Source organism: Sphaeramia orbicularis, chromosome 14 (assembly GCF_902148855.1).
Source record: "Sphaeramia orbicularis chromosome 14, fSphaOr1.1, whole genome shotgun sequence".
NCBI lineage: Eukaryota > Metazoa > Chordata > Actinopteri > Kurtiformes > Apogonidae > Sphaeramia > Sphaeramia orbicularis.
The window spans coordinates 36,458,159-36,483,921 of NC_043970.1; the positions used below are offsets into that span (position 1 = coordinate 36,458,159).

General features: G+C 39.4%; 1 protein-coding gene across 6 annotated transcripts in view; it reads right to left on the reverse strand.

Annotated features, from left to right (window-relative positions):
• arhgap32b (Rho GTPase activating protein 32b) overlaps window positions 1-25,763 on the reverse strand; it is a 133,379-nt gene that overhangs the window by 52,577 nt on the left and 55,039 nt on the right. For 4 of the 6 annotated variants that reach the window (XM_030154815.1, XM_030154817.1, XM_030154816.1 and 1 more), the window contains exons 3-5: window positions 23,176-23,281; window positions 18,503-18,597; window positions 18,144-18,228 (exon numbers count right to left, since the gene is read on the reverse strand). In XM_030154815.1, coding sequence (XP_030010675.1) covers window positions 18,144-18,228; window positions 18,503-18,597; window positions 23,176-23,281 — 286 coding nt within the window. Of the gene's footprint in view, window positions 1-1,463; window positions 1,575-4,232; window positions 4,393-18,143; window positions 18,229-18,502; window positions 18,598-23,175; window positions 23,282-25,763 lie in introns of those variants that run through there. The other 2 variants (XM_030154818.1, XM_030154819.1) reach the window with 2 other exon arrangements.

Here is a 25,763-nt window from a genome sequence, read left to right on the forward strand (position 1 = left end):
AGATATGTTATTAAATGAAGTGCATAAAAGACAAGAATAGTATATCACATTAAGAAAAGGCTCATCAGTTGGACATTTGCATAAAAACTAAATAAAAGCTGTGTTAAAAGGAGCATCTCGTCCTCAAAGGTGAAGAAAAAGTGCTGGTGCAGCAGAAAGACTGCCTGTCATTAGTGACTGAGATACAAACTATTATTAAATGAGGTGCAAAGTCAGTGTATCACACAAATGACAAGTACAGTAAGAAAGAGACAAACTCAGACGACACTGAAGGTAAAGCAGCACCTTCAAAATGGGGTTACGTCTAAAGGTCAACGCTGAGTGATACTAAACCCAGAGGGTCGAATTTCTCTCAACATCCAGTTAGCAGCACATATTTAAAGATATGCACAGATATTCTGGAAAGCTTTCATTGGAAAAACTGCTTTAACAACTGCATATCCAGCTCCAACTACAAAACTACATGATAGTTTCTTCAACCAGAACCAAAAGACAGTGACGTGACATGTCATTTTATCTGCAGACAAAGTCCATATCCAGGCACCGAAATGAATAACCGTTTCAGATTACAGAGCTGTGTTACAAACATTTGTAGCAAAACTATCCTGAAGTTAAAGCTGTGCAGTGACAACAACACAGTAAATACCATGGCCTCAAACTACTTCTGCACTTACTGTATGAAAACAACAGTAGAAGTGCTTCTGCTTTTAGCCGGTAGTTTTCCCAAATTACAACTTATGAGACCCAACAATGCAAGTATACTGAGTGGCATGCCAAACGGGCTTTCCTCCCCTGAGTGTCCATTATAACATGCACTGCACATCCAGCCTGCAGTGCACTAGCACACTCTGTCCCTCTGGCCATAACACATCTTAAAAGACAAGGTAGCTACAGAATGGTAACTCCTGTATTTAAAAAAAGGGGATTTATAAAACTAAGCACAAGAATTATTAAGAAAATGTAGTGCTTTTACAAAGTATTACATTACTGCATTGCAGAATAGACTTGTCTTGGCCCAGTTTCCACACTACACATTAGCTGAACAATAGAAACAATCACAATCACCTTGTCAAATGCATGTTTTAATTAGAAATATGTGGTGTTGCAACTCGGGTGTGCTGATGACCCTGTATATGGTCATATTAGCAAAAAGTACACATCAATGGGTGGTCTGTGATTGTTTACACTAATGTGGCTTCAACCTCATGAAATTCTAAACTTAGAGAGAAATCCCATCCAAAAACGACAAACTCAGTTGCACAAAAACAGACAATAAACTGCATATTCTCTAGAACAAAGGTTTCTGCTGAGGAACTAAGTCCACCCGCCGCATTTTCGACACGAGCTAATTAAATAAATCTTGCAGGAAGAGGAGGGTTGCTCTCCAGAGCTGCAGCAGGAAAATGAAAGAGCAGCAAGACAACACAAACAAATGAAAAAACAGAGGAACGCTGGATACTCACAGGAGTTAAAGTTGTCCTGTTCCTTATTTTAGTTCTTAAGCTTTCCTTGCTTTCATACCGAAGAGCTTCATGGTGCAGTTTGCCCCTCCTTAACCCCCCCAACACCTGTCCTCAGGATCTATCTCCCTATGCAAGTGTATGTGTGGGTTTCTCAAGTGTGAGAACGCACATCCCGTCTCGGAGAGTCCTGTTTCTCCAGCCCAGAACACAATTCCCCTCAGCAGGACGTAAATGTCAGCTCTCCACTTTCTTTCACATACAGTGTAAAGCTCTCCCAGAGGTGGGGAGGGGAAGAGGAGGAGGAGGGGAGGCAACAATCAGCAGCAGAGAAGGATGAGTAGTGCTGGTTTGGTGGATTCCTCAATGGGACAGCTTTCATCTCCTCCATATTGCTCCCTCTCCCATCCATCCATTGTGATTCCCCATCCTGTTTTTCTCCCTCCACCTTCTTTCTCTTCCAGGTTTCTCTTCCCTGATGGCTGCCACCCAAATGAACTTTCCTAACATCCAATTAGATTAGCAGCCACAAAGAAAAGGAGCGGGGAGATTTTTTTTTTTCTTTCAGTCCACTTCCTCTGCCGACCTTACCGTCTGCTTTCTCCACATGCTATTCTCTCCCTTTTTTTCCCCTCCTCTTCGCTGTCTGACATGCTGGCTCACCCCTCCCCCTTTTCTCCTCCTCTCACCCCCCCCACCTTTTCGGTTGGTACATTCCCAGGACAAAGAGCAGGGATGGACATAGAAAAAGAGAGCAAAAAGAGGAGAAGGGAGAGGGCACGAGGTAACGGGGGGAAAGGGGGGGGGGTGCACTTGCAGGAGAGCAATTTTATGCAGTGTTCGTATTCTGTTGTCGTCTGGCGTTGTGGCGTTTCACAGGACAGCCAAGCTAATCTGCAGCCTGTGCAAGGAGAGACTTAATAGAGTCAAAGGACAAGTCTACCTAAAGACAAGGAGGGTGGAATAGCTCAATGCACATTTAACTAAGTATCAATAACTAAGTTTTTGCAGAGCAAACACTTAAAAAGAATTGAATCGTCCTCACCAAATCATGTTCCTTTTTCTGGATTGTGTTTATTACAGCAGACACTGCTGTACAGATGCTTTAAAGATTCACCCTGTGACAGAAGTGCGGTAGCTTGCTGTCTACCACATTCGCAAAGTAGAAATAGAGTCACCAAAAATATAACTTTTAACCTCCCATCTGCTAAACGGCGCTGCTCTCAGGTTGCAGCCAAATACCTCAAATGAAAAAAAGGAAAGAAAACTGTAGGTTGCATCAGCTGTGATGACTTCATGTGCCATCCACACATGAGATGGATTAAAAAGGTCTATTGCTGGAGTTGAGGGTGGAAACCCAAGCAAACAGCCAGCCCCACTGAGGACACTAGGGAGCCAAGATAGACCGCAATGATACTGGGCTGCAAGAGACCTGCTGCGGTTACAGAATTCCTCCCTGCGTTGCTTGAAAAACATGCAAAGTGATATGTGTGGGTGTGGACGAAATACGACAATAAGAAGGAAAGAAGATCAAAAGTCCAGAGTTTAATGAAACTTGTCTCAAGGTTCAATATGTATCATTGAAACATGCTGGTGTGGTTTGTGTTGGAGACGGTTGTTAGTTGACATTAGCCAACTCCATTTCTAAGCTGACAGCTAAACTTATGCTACTATAGAGGAGCAGCAGACAGACAATGAGGTAATGAGAGGATGAGTTAAAAGGATTTTTGTAGAAAATCCAACATGAGTTCTCTACAAAGAAATCAGTGTCCATGCTCTGGTCATTAAGTATTAATGTGAGATAGTTCGGAAGGTCTGCGTTGGAAATTTCTTCATATCCTGCTGTACATGGCAGGTTACTCATGATCTTTGCCTGAACAAACTTTAAACTAAAAGTCACCAGTCTTTTCTGTTCTTTCATCTGTGGAATGACCTGTGAGAAGGGAAGTGAACACACAGTCTGCTTTCATTTCTGATTGGCTTTTTATTGATTTTACTGTTTGTTTTATTATTTTACTATTGCTGTACTGATATTTCATTGTGTTTTTATGTCTGGCTAGATGGAAGAAATAATCTTGAATATTTCCGCTACAGAGCACCAGGATTGTTCTCCTTCCTTCCGCTATCTGCATGTTATCACTTTGAAAGTCCCCCTTGGCTACGTTAAAGAACAACCTCCGAGCCACAATTATCCCCTAAAAATGACAAAGATCCATAAGTGCCATTTTGTTTTGAGGGGACCTGTTCTTTTAATACATCAATGTGCTTCCTTATATGCACATATTCCACCAAAGTCTCTCACAACACTATTTTGAAAATGCACTGTGCTCAGCATCCACAAGAACAAGACAAAAAAAAAAAAAAACAGTAATTTTACCCCAGTTCTAAAAGACAAGTGAAAGGTGACAGACCTATTGACAGCACTGGCATCAAGGTAACTAAATGCAGAGAATGGCCTGTCTATGCAGAAGTTTTTTTTATATTAAGTGCTACATAATTTATCAATTCATGTTGAAAAGCTCTATCTAAGAAAAAGTATTATTACTGAACCTTTAAAGCAAAGATATTTTACTTACTTCACTGACTAAAGCCATCATTCCTGAAGTGACACAGCAACACTCCAAAGAGGATTAACCTCCTCTATAAATGCTTCCTAACATTTACAGTAGAAAAAAAGGAATCTATTTACATGTCGAAAATAAAAAGCAATCGACGCATGTAAAATTTTCTATATTGTATATTTAGCCTTTAAATAAGGGACATTTTACTTACTTTAATGGTTGAAAACTTCATTCCTGAAATGCCTCTGTTGGACTTGAATATGACAAATGCCTGAATCCCCTCTAATAATGCCAGCTAACACTTGCAGTAGAAACACTAGAATGCATCACTTTGCTTAAGTTAAAATTGTCAAAGCTTTCCTTCCAAAAAAAAAAAAATCCCAGGATGCATAGTGGGCTGCATGCCGTTCCTGTTACAGTAGGATATCTGGACAGACTGAGGGATCACAGCATCAAATCACTTTCTACTACAGGTCTACTTATGAATATCAAATGATAATCCAATGATGACCCAGTTCATTCAGCTCTCTGCTCTGCTTCACCACTGACAGACCCGACTGATTTATCACAAACCACACGAGGGAAGGTCAGATGTTGTCCAGGAAATGGAACCACAATATTAAGTCCCAGAATCTACAGCCAGCCTGCATTTAGCCAGTTTCCTTTAATCAAATCTGGATATTGGATGTGAAAAATGCTGGTTTAATATTAATAAACAGCAGAAATGTAACAGAAAACACATGGTAATATTAGGAAAAAAAAGTAGTAACACCATTTCATAATTTCCACAGCCATGTTTTTCCCATTGGTACAGGCTAATTCAGATCATTTAGGTCCACAACAGCAGCAGTGTCAAAGTGAGGAATCCCACCATTCATCTATCAACATAGACATTAAACATAGAAGCGACAAGAAAACTCTAGTAGCCAGTCTGGTAGTTGACCTGGAGAGCTACCACTGTTCTAGATGTTTAGAAAGGTAAAGCACAGACTCATCTTTAAAATGTTTTATATATAAAATCTCAACTATGACATTATAATACTCCTAAAACCCATTTCTACATGTGTTATTGCAAGAGCTGTAAAATAAAATAAGGTAGGGTACTCTGGTCGATGTCTAGTCTAAGTTATGACTAAAGCTAAATAATTAATAAAGACATAATCGAAAGGGCCATATCCAAACTGTTGGGTATTAAATTTTTCGGCAATAGGTAAAATGTGTCACTATGTATGATTATTAAATGAAGCATTATGGAGATACTCAATGGAACAGAGCATATTCTCCAGATGGAAATGTGCTTGTTTGTTTCAGACCCCTGAAAAAAATAAATGCAAAAATGACCATTTCCACTAAAATTGTGACTCATATCTCCATTATAGAGTAATTGCAATAGAAATCTTTGCATGTCCTTCAGCCCCAGGGACCAGGACTGTTATTATGATCTCATACAGCAGAATTCTGGTGTTATGAAGTTAGAACACCAACCACGAACCTCATTTTAGCAACAAACATCCATACCCGTTAGTGAAACTCTCAAAAATCTAGTCAAACAAGACTATGTCTATGGTATCCTTACAAACAGTATTTAAGGTATAAGTATATGTGAATAACAACTAACTTCTAATGCTGGTTTATTAATAATATTTTCACAGGAACATACCGTAGAGGATAAACAGATTGCAAAAGACCTGAACCTGACATAAAAATATTTGACTATTGGAGCCATGGATATATGAGCTGAACATTTGGTCCTACGCTAACCTCAGGTTAATCGTTGTCAATTGAGTGAAGACTGCAATATTAGTTTGTTAAAATGACAGTGTTTCCACACTCATAGTGCTAGCTACACATTTCTGGTACTTAAAATTAGGTCAGGTCTGGTACTTGACCATTTTCCAAATGGATTCTCTATATTTAGCCTTTTATTATACTATTGTCCTCAGTGAAAATCCGGTATTTTCCTATATTTAACTTACAGATCATGTAGATGTTCATAAAAGCTGCGAGTAAATTCAAAGGTTATAACATAAAAACACAGAAAACTAAAGAAAAAGTGACTGAACATAAAAACAAGCGTCTACAACTACTGTCATTTATCAAACTAAATGGGTTTTACAAGTGAATCAAGGTTGTAGAAGATGACAGTGTTTCATATTCACTCCGGGGCCTCTGAACGTCCAAATGGGTCATATCTGAGGATCATAAGAAGATAAGAAACTGCATTTTTCCTCAATTATTTACATGTATTGATAGGATTAGTGGTTTGATGTATCCCTATAAGAAGGTTTGCCCACAGGCATTCGGTCACTCATCATTTTGTTTAAAAACACAATATCGCCAACATCCCAACAACAGATTTATAGAATTTCCTTCAATTTTGCAGATATGTTCACTTTGGCCACCAAAAACTTTTCAGTTTATCTCTGAGACATCTATTTTTGTGGAATGCGATATGTAAGGAAGGGTTTGAGGGAATTCCGTGTAATATGGGATTGAAGGGTAAATTGTCAAAAGTCACATATTAAGATCAGTTCAATTTAATATTCAATTGAGTGTTATTTACATAGGGCGAATCCTAAAATTGGATTATCTCAAGGTACTTCACAGTACTATTTCTAAGGCTGGGCAAATGTGATTACTCAAGGTTTTGCTTTTGGAAAAGTTTGAAAAAATGCCAAAACTCAAAACTGAGATTATTCCACAGGAGACCCTTCTTGCTCAACCAAAATTCACAATAAAATCTGTTTGTTTCTTGTTGTATAAATGGGTCATTTCAGAAATATACATCTGAAAAAAGAGCATAGTTGAATTATGTTTGGTCTTCACTTCATGAAGCCAGAGAACACCTGATTCATATTATAAACTGTCCAGAAGAACGATTTTTATTTATTTATTTTTTTTCTTTTGCCATATCACCCAAGTTCAAGTATTATCATTCTACTACTACAATACAGAGAAGAAAAAAGAAAAAGAAAAATATTCAAGAGGAAACCCAGAGCAACTGCAAGGAGAATGAAAAATTAAACAAACAACAGACACTGAGGTCTACAGTTGCTACTTGTCAAGAATTCTTGACAAGTCTGTTGTTCACTGCTACAAAACAAGAAAATGAATGAACAGATTATGATGCAAGACTGAAGATATGTCTGATTCAACTTGTGGTTGTGAATCATGTTACCACTGCAGTATTAAAAATATTATAGCAGATCACAAATTTATCTCATATCTCATGGGTGAAATAACCTCAAATGTGAGATTTTTAGATGATGATAAAATGGTCTCAAGTTGGCTACTACAGAGCTTAGTTTTACAAATGATGAAGCATCTACTTAATGGATAACTGACTGATGTTTTACTTTACATGTGGAAGGAATTCAGCTTAAAATGTGAGGGGTTGGTCTCCTCCATTTCCATACCTTGGTATTTCTGATCAGCTGCAGAGCTACTGGGGCTTTGAAAGCAGGGATGCCTGCAGGGTTTTGCTGCAGTACTTCAGTCACCAAAGGAGGAAGTGTGAAGGAGTCCTCTAAAATCATTACAAAAGCTATAAAAATGGATTCAGTGAGGGACAGAGGACCACCATGGGATTTGAAACACAGAGACTGATCGCTGCAAAGGGATGAGATCATGACTTGGAGCAGATTCACAAAACAAATCCCATTATGAGGAAGATTTGCTTCCTGCAGGGTTGGGATTCATGCACACACAAACATACTGTACATACGCACAAAGAAGTGCAATGAGGTGCAAGGGGAGGGGCCTGACACCACATACCCACAAGATGAGAGGGTTGTGAGTGAGGCTAAAAAATGGATTTTTGCCTTAGAGCGTAGAGTAAATTGTCAATATATACGCTACTGATTCAAGCCAGTGTTCAAAACACTGTTATCTGTATTTTTACATATAATCATACATCCTTAACAGCTCACGATTCGTAAACTAAATGGACTTTATTCTCTGAAGCCAATTCAACAATCCAATTTTACAGAATTGCTAGAAAATAGAGAACAACATCAAGCATCCCAATTTCATTCCAGGGGGCTGGAGACGGCTATGGCGTTCCTAACATGCCTTTAGCGCTGCTGAGGTGAACGAGCAACAGCCAGCTCAGCAGTAACAACGTTCCCACGTCCGAGGCATATCCCCGCTACTAACCTCCCAGGTTAGGTCGAAATGGAGGGGAAGGTTTGTCAAGTGTGAAGAAGGAAGAGGGGAAATAAATCAGTGTAGTCAAGCTGCAAATGGAACAACAGAGGCTAGATAGATGAGGGTGGGATTTGGACAGGAAAGGTGTCTTGCTGACCTCCCGAACGTCAGCAAAGGTAAAGATTTATATTACTGTATGTACATGTATTATATTTGGTTTTCAAATTTGCTGACTGGCACCTTTCTGTAAAATGCTCTTATGTATATGGAGTGATGAGAATCCAGGCCATTTAGATTCCTGATGTCAAACCACAGATAGTCATAGCAAGTCTTGAAGCTGCACGAGCTGAAATCAGGGGGTAATAACACTTCTTTCTGAAGCTCGCTCCTCTCTGTCCGAAAATATAATTAAAAATTATATACCAATAACTCATCTTCCTCATAAGGTGTCTGTGCATAACTAAACTACAGTGTTGACCATAAAGCTGAAATAATTTTGTTTTCAGACACTTTGGTCTTTTTTTTTCCTCTTAAAACATACAATTAGTCACGTTTGATCTTGTGCACTGATTGCATACTCAGTCCCAGTTACACTGTATTTATCAAGAATAAATCACATTGTTACAATCATTTCATGAGAAGAGGTACAAATGTTTAATTCCATCTTTATGGGAAACAGTGTGTTATTAGACTCATATTAGTTGTGAGTAGTGGCAGAAAGTTGGCAGAATAACCGATAATATCATTGTAGTTATCTGCATAACCATTACTAAAATATGCAGAAAGATGTTTAGTAACACGGGAAAGAAGAATAAAATCCTGGACATAGTAACTATGTTTGTTTACAAATACAGGATTTGTGTCCCACTTTGCTAAGTGCTTTGTAGCTTTAAGCCCAACCACATCTTAAAACTGGTTTATCATGTTGTCCCCCAGTTACAACAATGAAAGAGGTGTGTGTTTGTGTGTGCATGTGTGTGTTTCTGCTCTGGCTGGTCTTTTGTTTCCCCTAACAAGGGCGAATGAATCTAGCCGTTACATCATCCTCAGCTCACTGGGGGTGGAAAGGTCCTCTGCGTGAACATGTGACTCAATTTGACATCATCTCGGACCACGGCCTGGAGTCTGTGCACATTAACACGAACACAAAACCAATCACCAAAACTGTGTGTGTGATGTGAATTGTGGATTTGTGTGTAACACTCTCAGCTCTGTGCCTTTAAAGGGCAGCCTGGCTGGATGTGCACTGGGCACCGCTGTCTTTGGTGTAATGCTGCAGTTGATGGATTAGGTCCCAACAGGGGAGGGAATTCATCTCTATGCATCTCTCCTGGTGCTTTGTGAGGGAAGGGGGTGAGTGGGCAGTGGGAGCATATTGTGTCACAACGCTGAGCCATCAGGGCGGAGGTAGGCGACTGATGGAGGAATAGATGGATAGATGGATCGGAGGGTGGGTAACAGCGCAAACAAAATGATGAGCAGCAGCCCTTGCCCTCCCTCAGAGGGACGTTTCTGTCGTGTCACAGCCTGAAGGAAGAAGAGGCCGAGACACATGACAACAACACAGTGCGCTGGCCTTAAGAATAGCTGAGAGGGGGGGGTGTCAATCTTCATCACATGCATGATCGCTTGTATACATGGAGCCTCCTCCTGCCCTCATTCACCCAGAAACAAAAAAAAAAAAAATCACACCCTTTATAACTGCACACACTGTTGTCGAAACCAGAGAGGGGGCACTCCTTCGCAGCTGTTAAACGCAGATTGATTGTCATGATTATTGTCAAAGGCTCAATATACTGTCTTACTTTTTCTTTCTCAACCAAGTCTTGGGCAACTTATGTTCAGTTTTAATCTATATCCAAGAACATCCATATCTTCCAAATCTGCATAATGGAGTGTGCATGATGGTAAAAATGTTCTAATTCACCACCAGTCTGTTTAGTGCAAAACATTTCCTGTGTGGGCAGCCATTAAATGCCTGGGCTGAGTGCAGGAGCAGAAAAAGATCCATCTGGCTGTGACCTTAACACCACAGCGGATAAACCCAGCCATAAAAACAGACACAAACAGCTGGAAAATGATAGCTGGTGGATATCAGGTTCCCCATACCCTAAAGCAACCTATGCTGGTTAACACAGCTGCCCATAGCTTCTATGTGAAAGATACTGTAAACAAGTTATTAATTCACAGCCATTCAAGTTCAATTAATGTAATGAGTAGAAAGACACAGAGCACAGACCTCCACCATCTCCAATAGCCCTTCTCTTATTATTAAACCACAACCAAACCACCAATTATGATATCTGATTTTTTTTTTTTAGCTGGGGCCATGGGTTAATTTAACCCCTTAAACTACAGTAACAAAGATCTGATAGTGAATTCCATGGCTGGTGTGATACTAGTACTTTTGTCTTATTCTGTGTCTAATTAAATTTGCTACACACACAGTACAAACCAACTTGATATTTGGATCATCATACTGCGGTTTTTGTATCTACCAAATACAGTGGAATATGCTGATTTGCAGTGGTACAGCAAACAGTGGCAAACATTGTTAGACCTGGTGTGAATATTGGTTTTCTGACTTCTTACACTGCAACAGGAGACCTATTCCAAGCTCTGACTTCCAAGGTTAATGAAATATTAACATAGGCAGCAAGTGAACATATCATCCTGGAGGCTGATGTATTAAGAAGCCCCAAAATGGATAATATATTGAGCTGAGCATCATTAACAAGGAACAAACTGTGACAGATCAGAGCACTTCCAAAACTGTTGGTCTTAAGGAGTGTTCCCAGTGTCTGATTGGGCTGAAAATGGGTTGTCCTTCTTACCATTTTTACTATGTACAAACCACTGCACACCTGGAACACCCAACAAATTTGAAGATCCTCTGAATCAATCATTAAGCCTTCACAATTTGGTCCCTTTCAAAGTGACTCCAATCATTAAGTTGTCTATTTCACCGTGTTTCATCTTAACGTATAATACATCCCACCCACTGAAATGTACCACTGTAATGACATAATCAAAATTACCACCACTTTACCTGGTGTTGAAAGTAATGTTAGGGCTGATCTGTGTAGTTCTGACTTGTCACATGGTACCAGTGCTTCGTTTCACTGAAGTCTGGGTCCTGAAACCCAGCTCAGACCATTGGAGTTTTGCAATCAGGTTGCATCACACACAAGGAAAATATTCATGGCTTCTCTTCTCTAATATCAAACATGCACAGGCTACAAAATGGTGAATTATAACCTACCCGATATTATTAATATTCCTCCAATGTCATGGAGATGCAGCTGCAAACAAATGAGGAAAACAGTTTAGATTGTACCCAGTAGATTTACTTGAAAACTAGTGATGCAGTTGCTTGATTTCCACTAAATATCGAACATGTCTGGATGCTCAGGGAGGCCCAGATGAAACTATGAGGGATTCTAGATGAAGATTCTATCTGTAAACCCCTCACATTACCACACCAAGACTGACTGAGATCAGATACCAGAATGACGGGGGTAAATCAGTCCAAAAAAATCTGCAGCGTCAGCCTGGTAGAAGTCAGTTTCAAAGTTAAAGTAAAAAACAAACTCCAGCCACCAACCCTTTTTATGGATTGAGTTGAGGGGCTCATATCCTACCCTTTCACTGAGTCTCATGAAAATCAGCTGGCCGTTTTTGTACAAACTGACAAACCAGAGTGATCACATGGCCTCCTTAGTGGAGGCAATTACAGGCTCTTCAAACATTACTGTCTAATTTTACATGCTGTTAATCATCATGCATCATACAATAGTGGAAGGCTGTAACATCACTTTTGGACAAGGCTAGTTTGCATGGTTTTGAGTCTCCATTAATAGTACAACGTGTAAGAGCCTGAACCTCAGCGTGGCCTATGTGTGACCAGGCGGGACGAAATGGCAGGTTGTAGATAAACCATATGGAAGAGCAGAGCCGACGGGCACAGCGGGATAGTAGCAGTGAAGTCGATAAAGTTGTTTTCCTTGTGTCTGGCTGCAGACTGTATCATGTAGTCACTGGCCTATGGGGTTGGGAGAGGGCTGAGGAAATAGAGTCAGACAGAGGCAAGCTGGAGGCCGTTCAAGAGAGGCATCAAGCAGAGCAGAGGCCACGGGCGGTGCAACGTCAAACTGTCACGGAGAAACCAGTAGATACAGCATTGAAAATACTCCTGTTAAAGACTGGAATGAGGGAGGTCTTAAAAACACGGCTTAGCTTATTAAATACACATGCTTGTTAAGGCAAACATCCATCTGCTCTCAAATCAAACTGCGAATTAATCTAAAAAGCATGAAGTCTGGGTCAGCAACTTCAGCCACTTCAGTATGGAGCTCTGACTGCTGTATTATTCAATTTTTCGGTCGATTTTTGGAGCTAGACAAAGCCGTTTCATCACCTCATAAATGCCTCCCTTTCAGCAGTTTACACACTGCACAGTACTACGACTTGGAGAATAAAATGGACTAACTCAAAGGATAAATCCATAAATAACCAAGTGTATTTGTGATGTCTGCCTCTTCTGTATGTTTTTCTTTTCTATTTGATGTCGATGTGTGTTTTTGTGTGGCAATTCTATGTACAGTCGAGTGGAAACAAATCTCATTTCTGGGACAAATAAAGTACAAGTCTAAGTCCAAATCTAAATAAAAACACATTTCTTAGAGCCAGAACACCTTACAATGTGTCTGGTCAAAGGAGTAAAGACTCACATCAAGTGGGATTGTATGTTATGTTCCAAAGCATTCATCCTTCTCAAAAAAGCTATGAAAACAACAGTAATTTCGGTTGAAGTGGCCTCCACATTCTCTAGATTCCAGCCTGATGAAGGGATGAAGTGCGTGAGATTACAGTACCTGAAAGATTTACAGGATCGGGTGCTACCGAGTTGGCATGGACCTAAATTCATTTCCTGCAGAATGTTGAGCCTTGGTATGAAGCATTCAAGCTATTCAGCAGATCTACTAAACAGATCATCAATAGAGTCACTGTTAAAAGCTTTCTAACTAAAATTGTATACTCAATAGATTCTTATGAGAAGTTAAACATCAGACTGATATTGGTTGAAAAAAAAGCTATTAATTCATATTCAACAAATCTTGAAGCAAGTGCACATATGCTACCATATAACAAGAGCAAAAATCCAGGATGCTTTGACAAAAAAAGCCTTTATTCAGGTTGGTATTTCATGAGGAAGTAAGTTCTAAAAACATTATATTAAAAGTAATGGCTTTTTAACTTCTTTGTCAGGAGTGTGCCACCGATCTTTTTTTCCTTTTTCAGCGTTTTGTGTTCCCAGCCAAACACCATGTAATTTGTTCCAGCTTCAGAGAACTTCAACAATTCTTCTCTTTTCAGCAGCAAAAACTTGCAGCCATGATTCCTACATACTAGTCAAGTCATGTGATGAACAGCTTATCGATACTGATTTCTACTGTGGTTTGACTAGACAACACCTGGTGCAAAAATAAGGAGTGGTTTTAAGCCTACAGACTTTTCTCTTTTCACAGGAACAAACATACAGGTGTACAGGTGCCGTTATTAACAATGGCTGCACTCCATTCAGGTGAGGTGAGTTTCGGGTAGTTGGAAAATTTCACACCCACTTCCTGGGACCCTTGAATGGATCAGAGTCATCCTTAATGTCAGTGGTTTTACAGCTACAAGCCAAGAGTGCTATACTGTATCGTCATTTTCCTTCATCAACGGATTAAACTTGTGTGAGATTTCAGGATTTCTGAAAGTCACTTGTTGCTTACAGGCATAAAACCAAGCTTACTTACTCATTGCACAATTACCTGTATGTCTACTGGCAAGTCTTTATCATGTATATTTTGTCTTTTCATACTGAAGTTACAAGTCCATCATGTATGTAAGATTTTCCTAAAGGCCCAAAATTGTCTGTTTATAAACTAGAAATGGATATGTACAGTTGAATTATCAAGAGGCTGGAAGTCAACTTTAGAAAATCAAATTCTATTTTTTCATCACAGTTAAGGTATGGCCACCCTGAAGATGTTAAATCCTTTCCAATCTCACAGATGTATAAACAGAGTTCTAGGAGGAAAACTAAGCCTGTTATTTCACAGAGGTAAATAAATACAATATGCCAATAACAAACACATTATGGTGCATGTGGAGGTTTGTTTGAGAGTTTATGAAATGAGGAGATATGGTTTGGAGTGAAGAAGATGCATTGAAAGCTAGTACAAGCTAAGAATCTGATGTAATAAGGATATGTTCAAGACCTGGATGAAACACAGCAGTAGTTCAACAAAGGTCAGGTTGTGTTCCCTCCACAAATGAACCAAACCAAGATAAAGTCTACTACAGGGTCTCACTGTGGCTGTTTTGGTCCAAACCCACATGCAATTATAGAGTTCACACCTTCCCAAATGAAACACACTGAGAGGAAAAACATGCAATGGACTGATTTAACCCAAATATAGAGGCTACAAGTGATATTTTTGCATCCTGATTGCAAGCTTACACCCCAAAAATACACTTATAAATACCTGTGATGCAAGTGCTGAGCATATGCTGATGAATATGTATTTTAAGGTCACTTTATGTACAATCACCACATAATGACATGTCTGTATTTGCAGTGAGTGGCCTTGGTGGGAGCTGAACTCTTGTTAGTGTTAGCATCATGCTCTTCTGAACTGAACAAGGTCACTGAGCAGTTGTGCTATTCGTTGCATCCGGCTAAACGGAAGCCTTGAGCAAATCTTGAGACTTTAGTTCAAGACAGAGAAAAAAAGAATGTTTTTTAACCATTTTCATCCAGTGCTTTCACAATGGCACACCACACAGCCTCCATGACATCTAAACAAAAGCTTTAAGAAACAAACTTGCTCATAACAAAGTAGCTGGATATACAAGAAACTGCTTCTTAAATGTTTAAAAAAAAAAAAAAACTGCCACGCAAGTACTGCTGAATACAGACCCTCTCCTCTTTGGCATTTTGTGACTATGAAATACTAATGTTTCCATAACAAAACCCTGGCCTGACTCACATTCTCCTTTGGCAAGGATTTTTATTATGGAAATGAAAGAATATGTCAGCTCACTTCCAGCTGAAGGCCTTTCGCCAACCTGAACCCAAGGCCTAACCTTGCTTTAGTGGAACAGACTGCACTCAAAATACAGAGCCGGAGGAAATATTGCAGATGTGTTCCTACACCTCATGGTTGGACTGAACACAGCTGATAAAAGATGAACATTGGTTTACTTTAGTAATAAGCCTATATTTAAAAGTATCCCTATCCACATCTGTGTAAGTAGTGGCAGATTGATTAATCCGCCATTTTGAGATGGTTAGCATCAGATGGCGAATATTGCACAAGACTAGTAAACAAAAAAACGACTGTACACATCAACATAGAATAAATCGCAAAATTGTTTATTGATTGATTAATGGTGGATTGATTATTCCACCATTTTGAGATGGTTGGCATCAGCTGGCGAATATTGCACAAGACTAGTAAACAAAAAACGACTGCACACATCAACATATCAACAGAGAATAAATCGCAAAATTGTTTGTTTATTATACATGGGTTCCAGCAGTGAATTTGCAGAACACAACCAACTGAATACCCCCTTCATCCACCCTTATGGAGGCTGCAAAAAATGCACTAATGCACAGTGCCTTCATTGAAGACAGTGTTTCGTGTGTCTGCTCTGGGCTTTTTGAGCGTCACTGACACTGGATGCTACTGCAGAAACATGGCCGATTCTGTTGAGGTGACACTCTCTCCCTGTAGTTCATTCTAAGGTAATAAAGATCCAGATTTTCATGATTATACACTAATCAAAACTTGATAAGGAATATTACATTTCATTCCTGCAATTACATCTTCCTAAGTTGTACACACCCAACCTCTTAGCAAAACAGAGACACCAGAGATATTAAATCTAATCATCTAAGTTCAGGAATTTTGTCTCATTTATTGCAGTCACTTAAAAAGAAAAATACAACTTTTCTTTATTGTGATTGCTTCTTGATTTGCACTGAAATCATGTTTGGGCGGGATGAATTTTTATTGTATAGACCTAAATATTGTCATATATTTTATTTATTTATAGTTTATAAAAGTTGTGAGTTAATTAAATAAAGGATATATGCAAAAATACAACACAACAACAGGGTACTTTCCTGCATTGAGAACTTTGAGGTGGCCTCCAGCTCTCACCAAAACTCTTCATAGACTATCTTCATGGAAAACACAATTCACCATCAAGCAATTTCAGTTACAGGGTTACACTGATGTGGTGGTACTGAAGGTTTTTACCAAAAGATAAATATGACTACTCTGGGTTTTTGCAGGTTTTGAAATTTTCCTACACACTGATCTGTTTTCCTCTTCAAGACCAATCAAGTCCAAATGTTTCCATCTGTCTGAACTGCAAACATGGAGATACTAATCAGTAAATCTGTGATCACAGCTTTGACATATTTCCTGCTTTTGCCCACTTGAGTTTGAGGAAGTAGATATAAAAAAAGTTGCCATACTGTTAATGTGACGATTGTGCTTACTTTTATCAGAATTCCTAATGAAAACACAGAACGGCATCTGATCAGGACGGTACCACTGCAGCTTCTTTTTGAGGCAACAAAATCCAATAAGCAGAAGGTATATGTACCACACACCAGAAGCCCTGTGCTCTGAATAATTCACATTAACCAAGGAAAAGCCCGCATCAGTCAACCATCATAAGCAACACACTATGTACATATGACAAAATTAGGTAGCATGTAGAATTAAAGCTTAACAAGCGCATCACAACACTATCAGTGTAAGATCCTGAGTGATGGCTCCTCCCAGTTAATTCAAGGGCTCAACAAGGCAGTGACGTTCTCATTCATAACACAAAATGTTCAAGTATTTATATCATGTCACATTCATTTGGGCCGAATCAACAGAACCAATTCATTAGACAAGTAAACATGTTTGGCTGATGGAAGATTATACATAAAATATACTGATTGACAAGAGGAACAAATACTGAATAATTAATCCGTTAACAAACAAAGAAGACATGAGTTTAAGCTTTGGGGCTCTGTTCACTGGAGAGGCAGGAGCCATGATGAATACTAAAACCAGAGAGCAGCAAATACCCAAGCAAAACAAAGACGCTGCGCTACTTACAAAGACATATGAAAACCACAAAGAATGCACACACAGCTGGGATAACAAAGGGGTAAAGATGGGTGATGTTAGCCACCGAGCTCCCTTTATGGGAGCAGTGAATGAGTCGAATGTTTGTGTGTTGTAACCTGAGTTACATCATTAAATAACCTACATGTGAGGCTTTTTTAAGTAAACTGTCCTTCTTACCTCCAAGCAAAGTGCCATAAACCTAGATGAATGCTGACCCCTGCTGGTTTTTTACTATAATGGCAAGTGAAAGGGAGGTTCAATCTGAATTTTAATGACCATTAAATTGCTTTTATCCAGCCTCATGTCTTCAGACAGAAGCAATTTCACCTTAGAAAATAGTTTTATCCATATTGATGTTCAAAACGAGCCAGAGTATATTCTTGTTTAATTGATACGAAGACAAACTGCAACACCAGGTCTGCACAAAATGATCTGAATGGCTTAGGCCATGAGGGGGGTTCAGGAACGAATCAAACAAATGCAAATCTTCACAAGATCAGCATGTAGAGAGATGAATTGAATTCAGTTTAGGGTTGATTTGATGTGAGACCCATGCTTGCGTCTTCATGAACATCGGCTTTCCATTTCATACCCAGCACTGCAGGGGAAAGCTCGAGTCTTTGAAGAAAAACAGGCAAGTTCAAAGAACTGTCTGCAACGAGACTGACAACCACGCTGGTATAAAGATAAAAAACAACTTCTACTACGTTTGAGTGTCATATCTGTACAGTCCATCTTCATGAGGTGACATGATGTGTGTGTGGTAATGAGTGAAACTTTAAGGTCTTTACCTGGATTGTGCCAAAGTCCACGTTTTCATAGTGAAAGTGAGCGCACTCTGCCAGTTTCGGAAAGTGGCCCTTGGTAAAATTAAGTCTAAAAAAACACACAGAGGCACAGTTTGGTTAGCACTTCATCCTCTACTCATGATAACACCTTGGAGTGTGTATGACTAGGCGAAGAGGCAGAGTGCAGTGCAAACAGAGGGAGTGGAGGAAGGAGGAAGACTCAGAAATAGACTCAGGGAATGGAAGGAACTCAAGCAGGAAGCAGAGGCGATAAACAGCGAGAGGAGAGCGATAGAGATCAATCAAGGGAGCGGGAGATATGAGAGAGGCAGATCGGCAGGTGTGTGCACATGTGGACTCACTTCTTGACATTCTTGACCTTCATGCTAGCCGTGCTGCTGCTGCATGAGCGCATCAAAGGCTCCGCCCTCAGTTCGGGGATCTCTGCACTCCTCGCCTGTGCAAACAAACAAAAGCAAAAACTCAGATGAACACAAGTTTTCAGTCCGATCTGTAGAGTACAAGCTCTCAAATGGAATGTCACACTGTTGAGTAATTTTCTAATCATAGTCTGGTTCACATAAGCATTCATGGAGCCAAATGCTTTCATATCTGAGCATATTTCGTGTTGCTGCTGCAGCTGACTGTAGTGTTTATTGTAGGGTATATCCAGAACCATGTGACAGCGAGGACAAGGTGAAGTTCTAATGTGAATGAACTCCAGTGTTATCAAACCAACCATTTAATGAGTTGAGGCAGTAAAGGAAAAAGACTGAATGGGGCAAGTTAAAAATGCTTAAGATCAATAATCTGATTGTCTAACAGTGCATCTGTCTGTTGCCCATTTTAATGAGTTTTCATCAAACCTGCTGACAAAAACGCTGATTATTAAAAGGTTGACAATGCCAGATTTGTGCAAGCTTGTGTGATTACATTAAGTTTCTGGTGGAATTTGTTGTAGTCAACTGCATTTCAAAGATAATGGTATCTAGTGTCGCCTAAAGTTGCAGAAAACATTATCCAAAACTTCTACACAGAGTTGATGCAGGTATTGTTTAGGTTCTAGCATTTTCACCAAAGACTTGCAAGCATGGTGGTGGAATCTGAACATCTTTTCACAAGAAAATGATACATTCTTCACTAACAATATATGTAATTTAGCATCAGTTAGGACCATATTTAACATCATATACAGTACTGTGCAAAAGTCTTAGTCCACCTTTATCTTTGTTGTCTTTGCAGGGTTGAAATGAGCATACATATTTATTTCTCACTTCCTTTTCTTCAGATACAACAAGAAAAAAGAGTGAACGTGTGCACAGTCTTAAGACACAAAAAACTGAACTAAACGTGTTGCAAAAGTTGAAGTCACTATTTAGCATGACCCCTGATCCCATGACAAGAAGCGGCGCAAACATTTAGAAACATCTGACATGTTGAAAGAAACCTGGTGTAAAAGATCAGAACATGAATGCAATAAATCTCGTATTGTCAGAACAAAAAGGTTAAAGGCGGGCTGAGTGCAAAAAGAGGTTAAATATGGCTAAATATGACCACTTTGGTTTATAGGAGCTGTGTTTTCCCTGAAACTTTTGTTTTTCCTGCTGTACATACTTCACATATATCCAGTTTGGTTCTTAATACAGATACTTACAAATTGCATATGTGTGGTCATTAGAACTTTACTAAACCAACAAACAGAACGTTGAACAAGGACATTGCACAGTACTGTATGAGTAGAAAACTGTGACAAATCATCCAAAACATCCAACACTGGGGACCAACTGCAACTGTTACCTCTGTGTAAAGTAATTTTAGTTAGTTTTGATGCTCTCCACATTGATTTTACTGCACCCAGCCTAACCCTGCAAGCAAGAACACGTACATGGACAAATCTTCAATAATGCACCTGCAATATTAAGAGTTGTCATAGCTGCCCCTTTAGTCAATGTTAAGTCATCTGTCCAAATGGTTGCACTATATCTACAGTACAAGTAGATGCAGGGTTAACAAGACAAAATGTTCACTAGACAACATTCTCGTATAAAAAGACTATTATGCATTCCCAGCTTTCTCCCCTTTCGCTTAAGACATGTAAACTAAAACAAAAGGGCAACGCCTCGATTCTTTAAGCAGTGTGATAAAACAAAAACACTTCAAGAGGCTGGAAGTATCACACGAAACTTCTATCTTGGCGGCTTCATCTGTATTTATTTGCAAATGTCTTTTCACTTTGTTGACAGTGAAAATATGTTATTGTTGGCAAAGTGTCAGGAATGACTGTCACTGGGCTCTGTGTAATTAAAAAACTTCACAGGATCACAAATCTGTCACTTTTCTAATAGAAAGTTTTAAAAAGTGAAGTTCAAGTTAGAGTTTACATAACAAACAGAATCATAATGCAACAATTATTCCCCTTTTAAGCTAAGTAAGATTCAGCTGAAAGCTCTAAAAAAGCACTCAAGTGGACATTTAAGTTAGGATTATTTTGCCACACAGCACACTTCACAGCTTTTGGCCAATTCATCCACATACAGCTGGGATTTCTTCTCTTAATAAATGTTTTACAATTCCTACAGGAAGCCACTCATCTGCTTTATTTAGCTTAAACTGTGCTGAAAGGTAAGTGCAACTGTGGTCAACAAAACATTAACAGAGCCCAGGGAGAGAGCTTTCATCAGCTGATAGATTTATTGTGGTGTTTGCATTAAAAGCGGTGTCCTCTGACATCCATCTTAATCTGATAGCAGCTCGTTGGAAACGCCAGAGGAACACACTTCAGAATCGAGAACAATCACGGTAAGATATATGAATCTATGGGGAAAGAAACTGCAAGAACAGTTTCTGAGAAAACTGCGTCACACAACGTCAGCAAAGACCTGTAAAGTTGCCAGTGTTCTGCCTCAGAGCCAGACGGTCAGTGACAGCAAAGGTGATATGCAGATGAGGTCAGGGTTTATGAGACAGCTGAGACACTTCACGCCGCCTTTTTAACAAGTTTATACCAGAGGAGTTTGACAGAGGTGGAGGGACCTCAAATGTTTGCAGACTGTCGGTAACCCGGACCCAGTCAAGTTTTAAAATGTAATATTTGATATGATTTGAGATTTTAACACTTTCTTTAAGTGAGAAAGACAGAGAAAGAAAGAATAATACAGCTCTGGAAAACAGACCAGTCAAAAGTTCCCAACCTGAGCCTTGATGAAAACCTCAGAAACATGATCAAGAGGAAGATGAATGTCTTAAAACAAAGCTAGGCTGCTTAACTTTTAGACCTGGGATTAGTAAAAAGCACCCAAAAGTAATGTGAAAGACTGGTGGGGAGCATCCCAAGGCACATGAAATGAGGCTCCTACCAGCTAATATTGATTGCTGAACACTTTCAAATGCCCGGTCCACACTAACAATGATATTTTCGAAACAGACATTTTCATTCTCCTTTTTGTAATAAAATACGGTCAACACAGCAATGCAAAATGACTCAAAACCGGTCCAAAGATCCGGACAAAGAACAGTTGTTGTTGAACATGTGGACACCGTGGATAATACTGGATATGGCAGATGCAGAGGCTTTAATCTGTCATGAAGGTGAGGCAACAACAAGTTCAATTATAAGTTAAAGTTACCTTAAGTTTTGGTTGGGGTTCATTGGTTTGTTCCTTCCTTCATTCACTCATTCCCTGGATATGTCGCCAATTCATCACAGGGCTGATATATACAACTGTCAGGAATTTTTATGAAATAATTTGATAGAATATTTAAACAAGCTTAATGCAGAACATCTTTTATATGTCTTTTATATATTTTTTTTAAACATATATTTTTTCTACAGATACTGTATTTCTTCCAGTTGATATATTGATGCAGAGACTGAAAAATTTTTGTGTCGTCATTATAACTTTTGTTAGAAGAACAAATATAATGGTGACCTAAGACTATTGTACGGTGCTGTATAAGTATGTATAAAAGAGTGTGCATCCAAACAACCACACTCACTGATGTTAGAATAAGACATTTCAGAGCTCAGCTTACACATGAATATATTCATATTTTCATTATAAGTATTACAATACATGATTTTGACAGTACATGCCAGTTAAGTTCTGTAACTATTAAAAACGGTGGTGCTGTTTTGTTTTTTAGCTTTGCAGAGCTTTGGGAATGCACTCTTCCTTTACGCAGTGCTCTGCAGTCGACACAGAGAATTATCTATCCTACACAGTGCAACAGGGCGTTGGTGTGACAGCTTACACTAAGTTGCTTAGCTCTTCTCATCACCTCCTCAAACCACCGGAGGCATACATAATGCATGCCACTCCAGTACAGAGTCCCTCTCGTATCAAATATTGAAGAAAGAATAGCAGACATGAAGTATTAAAAGCCCCGCCTCTGCAATCAATATTCATTAGCCTGGTGAGATTATTGTTGCTCTTCCTCAATGTTGCCTTATCGAAGTGAGCGTTTGCAATCGGGTTCCAACCACGCGCCAACCACGGGTGGCTCGGCACGTTACCATGGAGACGGCCTCATTTTTTTTTTTTCACCATGCTGTTGATGCAAGGAAGGCAGACCCAAACCAAAGACGGGAGGGAAGGAAATAATGAATGATGCTGTCTGGTGAATGAAACCCAACGTGCAAAGAGGGGCTGCAGTAAACAAATAACACAGGAGTTCACAGATGGCAGGTGGATGACTATCTACGCAGAGAGTTTTGAGCCGAGTAGCTTCAGGACGCCAACGAACGTCTGCATTAATCATGAATGTGTGATAGTGTTCCAGGGGACATGGTTTCAATTGGGGAGAGCAACACAACTAATCAATCTAGTGGGTTGAAAACAGACTCAGATAAGAGACCGACAGGCTGCAAACCAGTGGATCAATGTGGTGTGGGGTTATCGCTGGATCTGACATGCCAGGAATGACACTCTATATGAGCAAGTTCACTTGGAGCATTAGCATTACCACGACACAGACAAGCTCATACATGTGTACATGCAAACAACAGAAAACATTACAGCTATTGTGTTTGTCTCACCATGGCACTGATGGTCTCTTCCCAGTCTGGTCGCTCTCTGGGATGAATGTGAGCCAGTTCAGGCACAATGTCGTCGTCGTCCAGGTGACGTCCAGGCCTCAGGCCCCTAAAGCCAACAAACACAAACAAATTCAGAAATGCACTGCTATGACACTTCAATAACTTCATAAGAAAATACAATCCAGTTTGGGAGGATGTACAGTATGTGAGGCACTTTTTCTGTTTAATTATAGATGACGAGGTGCAACAAGGGGAACAATGGGGCATTTTTTGTGTTGGTCATGAATGAATGTCCTATTTTAGCCTCTGAAAAATGTTATATAGTGACCCAGTCAATGTGACTGAGTGGAAGGTTGTCGTTACCTAAAAATAGGAGTCTAGTCATGAGCAACAAAAGTGGACCAGTCGTGTCCAGACTGGCATACTGATTCTGACCAAAAGTAGTAAGTAATGAAAACAGTCATGATTTACTGAGATGACACACTACACTGGCCACATTTCACAGCACACCACTCAAGCTATGAATGGTGTCCTGCATCCCACAATGCATTACTGTCATTATCTTCTTTTGTTTTTCTAGTGTTTAAGATGCATTACCACCACCACCACCACCTACTATGCTAGAGTGCAGGCCAGAGTTCCCTATTAGCATACATTAAATATGGATATTCACTGGAGGAACTGGAGCCAAAACCACCATGTACTGCAGTGAAGATGGGCGACTACTGAAGGTGAACAGAAACACGAAAAGTGACTCCAGTACAACTCACTATGGTGCATTTTCATACCAACGAAAAGTGCACTCCTGCAGCTTGAAACCAGTTAAAAAGGTAGCAGCTAACACTAGCAACTGATAGGAACAATTATTTATATCTCACAAACAATTTCTATGGAAAACTACAGCCAACATCAACATCTGCCAACAGTTGCCAGATAACAGTTTCCATAGTGATTTTTAAGCCTGTTGGTCATGTGATAATGCAGAACACTAGGGTTTCACATATGACACTGAATACTACTACACAAAGTAGTAGGTTGTATAAAGTATAATATTTAGTATCTGTGTATGAGACAAGGCAAAGTCAAGATAATGAGTGCTGTGATTTATGCATAGATGGTCAAAAATGGAATCAAACAGAAGGAGGAAAATTTATTGAAGGCTCAGTTATGATTGTCTGGACAGGGAAAAAAAAACAAACTTGAAATCGATGAGCCGTCTATGCTGACTGAACTATCGCCACTTCAAAGTCTAGCCTTGTTTCTACAAAGGCTGAGAGTAGCATAGAAAACTAGGATGAAAAAGAAAAAGATCTGCACAATTATGCTTCACAAAGTCATGACCAAGACACAAACACATACATAAAACATACACCAATAAACACACTTCCAGGTAGATTTCTAACCATTCTCCCAAATGCAGCAGTGCAGTAGAGCCACACAAATCTAATAAAGTGGGGGAGACAATAGAGAACATTCAAAGACTAAGAGACTTCTGTTTGGGAGAGGATGAGTAGTGTGCAGCAGCTGCAGGATGACAGCATCCGGCAAACACTGAAACAATGTCTGCGTATTGATATAATTGGACATAAGGGCCGGGGAGGAAAGGATTAGTAATGAGCAACTTTCTGCTCAACCCTCTTACAGTAGCAGTTACAGAACTTACTCCATCATACAGTCAACTCCCAGTCAATTATACCCACAACTTCTTAGCGAAATGACTGAGAAGCTTTTATACTCAAAAGACTCACAAATCAGGACACAAAAGTAACTTGCTCCTATCTTTTGGGGGTTTTTTTCACTAGCAAGTCTCTTGATATGTCATTTTTTCAGTAATCTACCTATTTTGATGGAAAAAAACATTACCTTGAATTAAGGGATGCACCAGTATGGCAGCTGCACATTAGTATAAGCATAGAAGACAACAGCTTCACTAATGATGTTACATTAGAGATTTGACATTCATTTTTTATGATTAAATTCATGCTCATTCAAAAATAATACAATGAAGGACTAAAAGGCTTTAAAATGGTTATTCATATTTGTACATATACATACGAGACTTCCTTGCTTCCCAGTGATAGGCTAATCATTGTCCTATCAGTGCATCCTACTTGGAAATAGAAGTCAGCCATCACGGAAAGAAATGACCTAATTTTTTTTCAATGTTATGGACAATTTAGGATTTTAATTGATTGTTTTAAGGCTGCATGAAGTGAAGACAAATCTTGATTCATAAATACTGCTTATTTTTTCAAATTACATGCCATGTACAACTGGAGAAACACCCTCACAACAAATATATCACAAGAAGGGATCATCTGATTCTGCCATAGGCTTTTTCATGATTTTCACAAACCACAACCTTGAGTCACTGAATTCATTTAATATATCGTCATGCTCTACTTGGAATAGGCTACGTCAAGACTTGAAAGCCCTGGCATCATTCAGGGTTTCTGCAGGTTTGATGAAGCTGCATTTATAACTTTAAGATATTTTTCAGACATTTTCTTTGGTTAAATTTCCAACCTGCAATCCATATAAACAACAGTCCAATAGGCCTCATAGTTATTGTGTTGAACCAGTCTTAA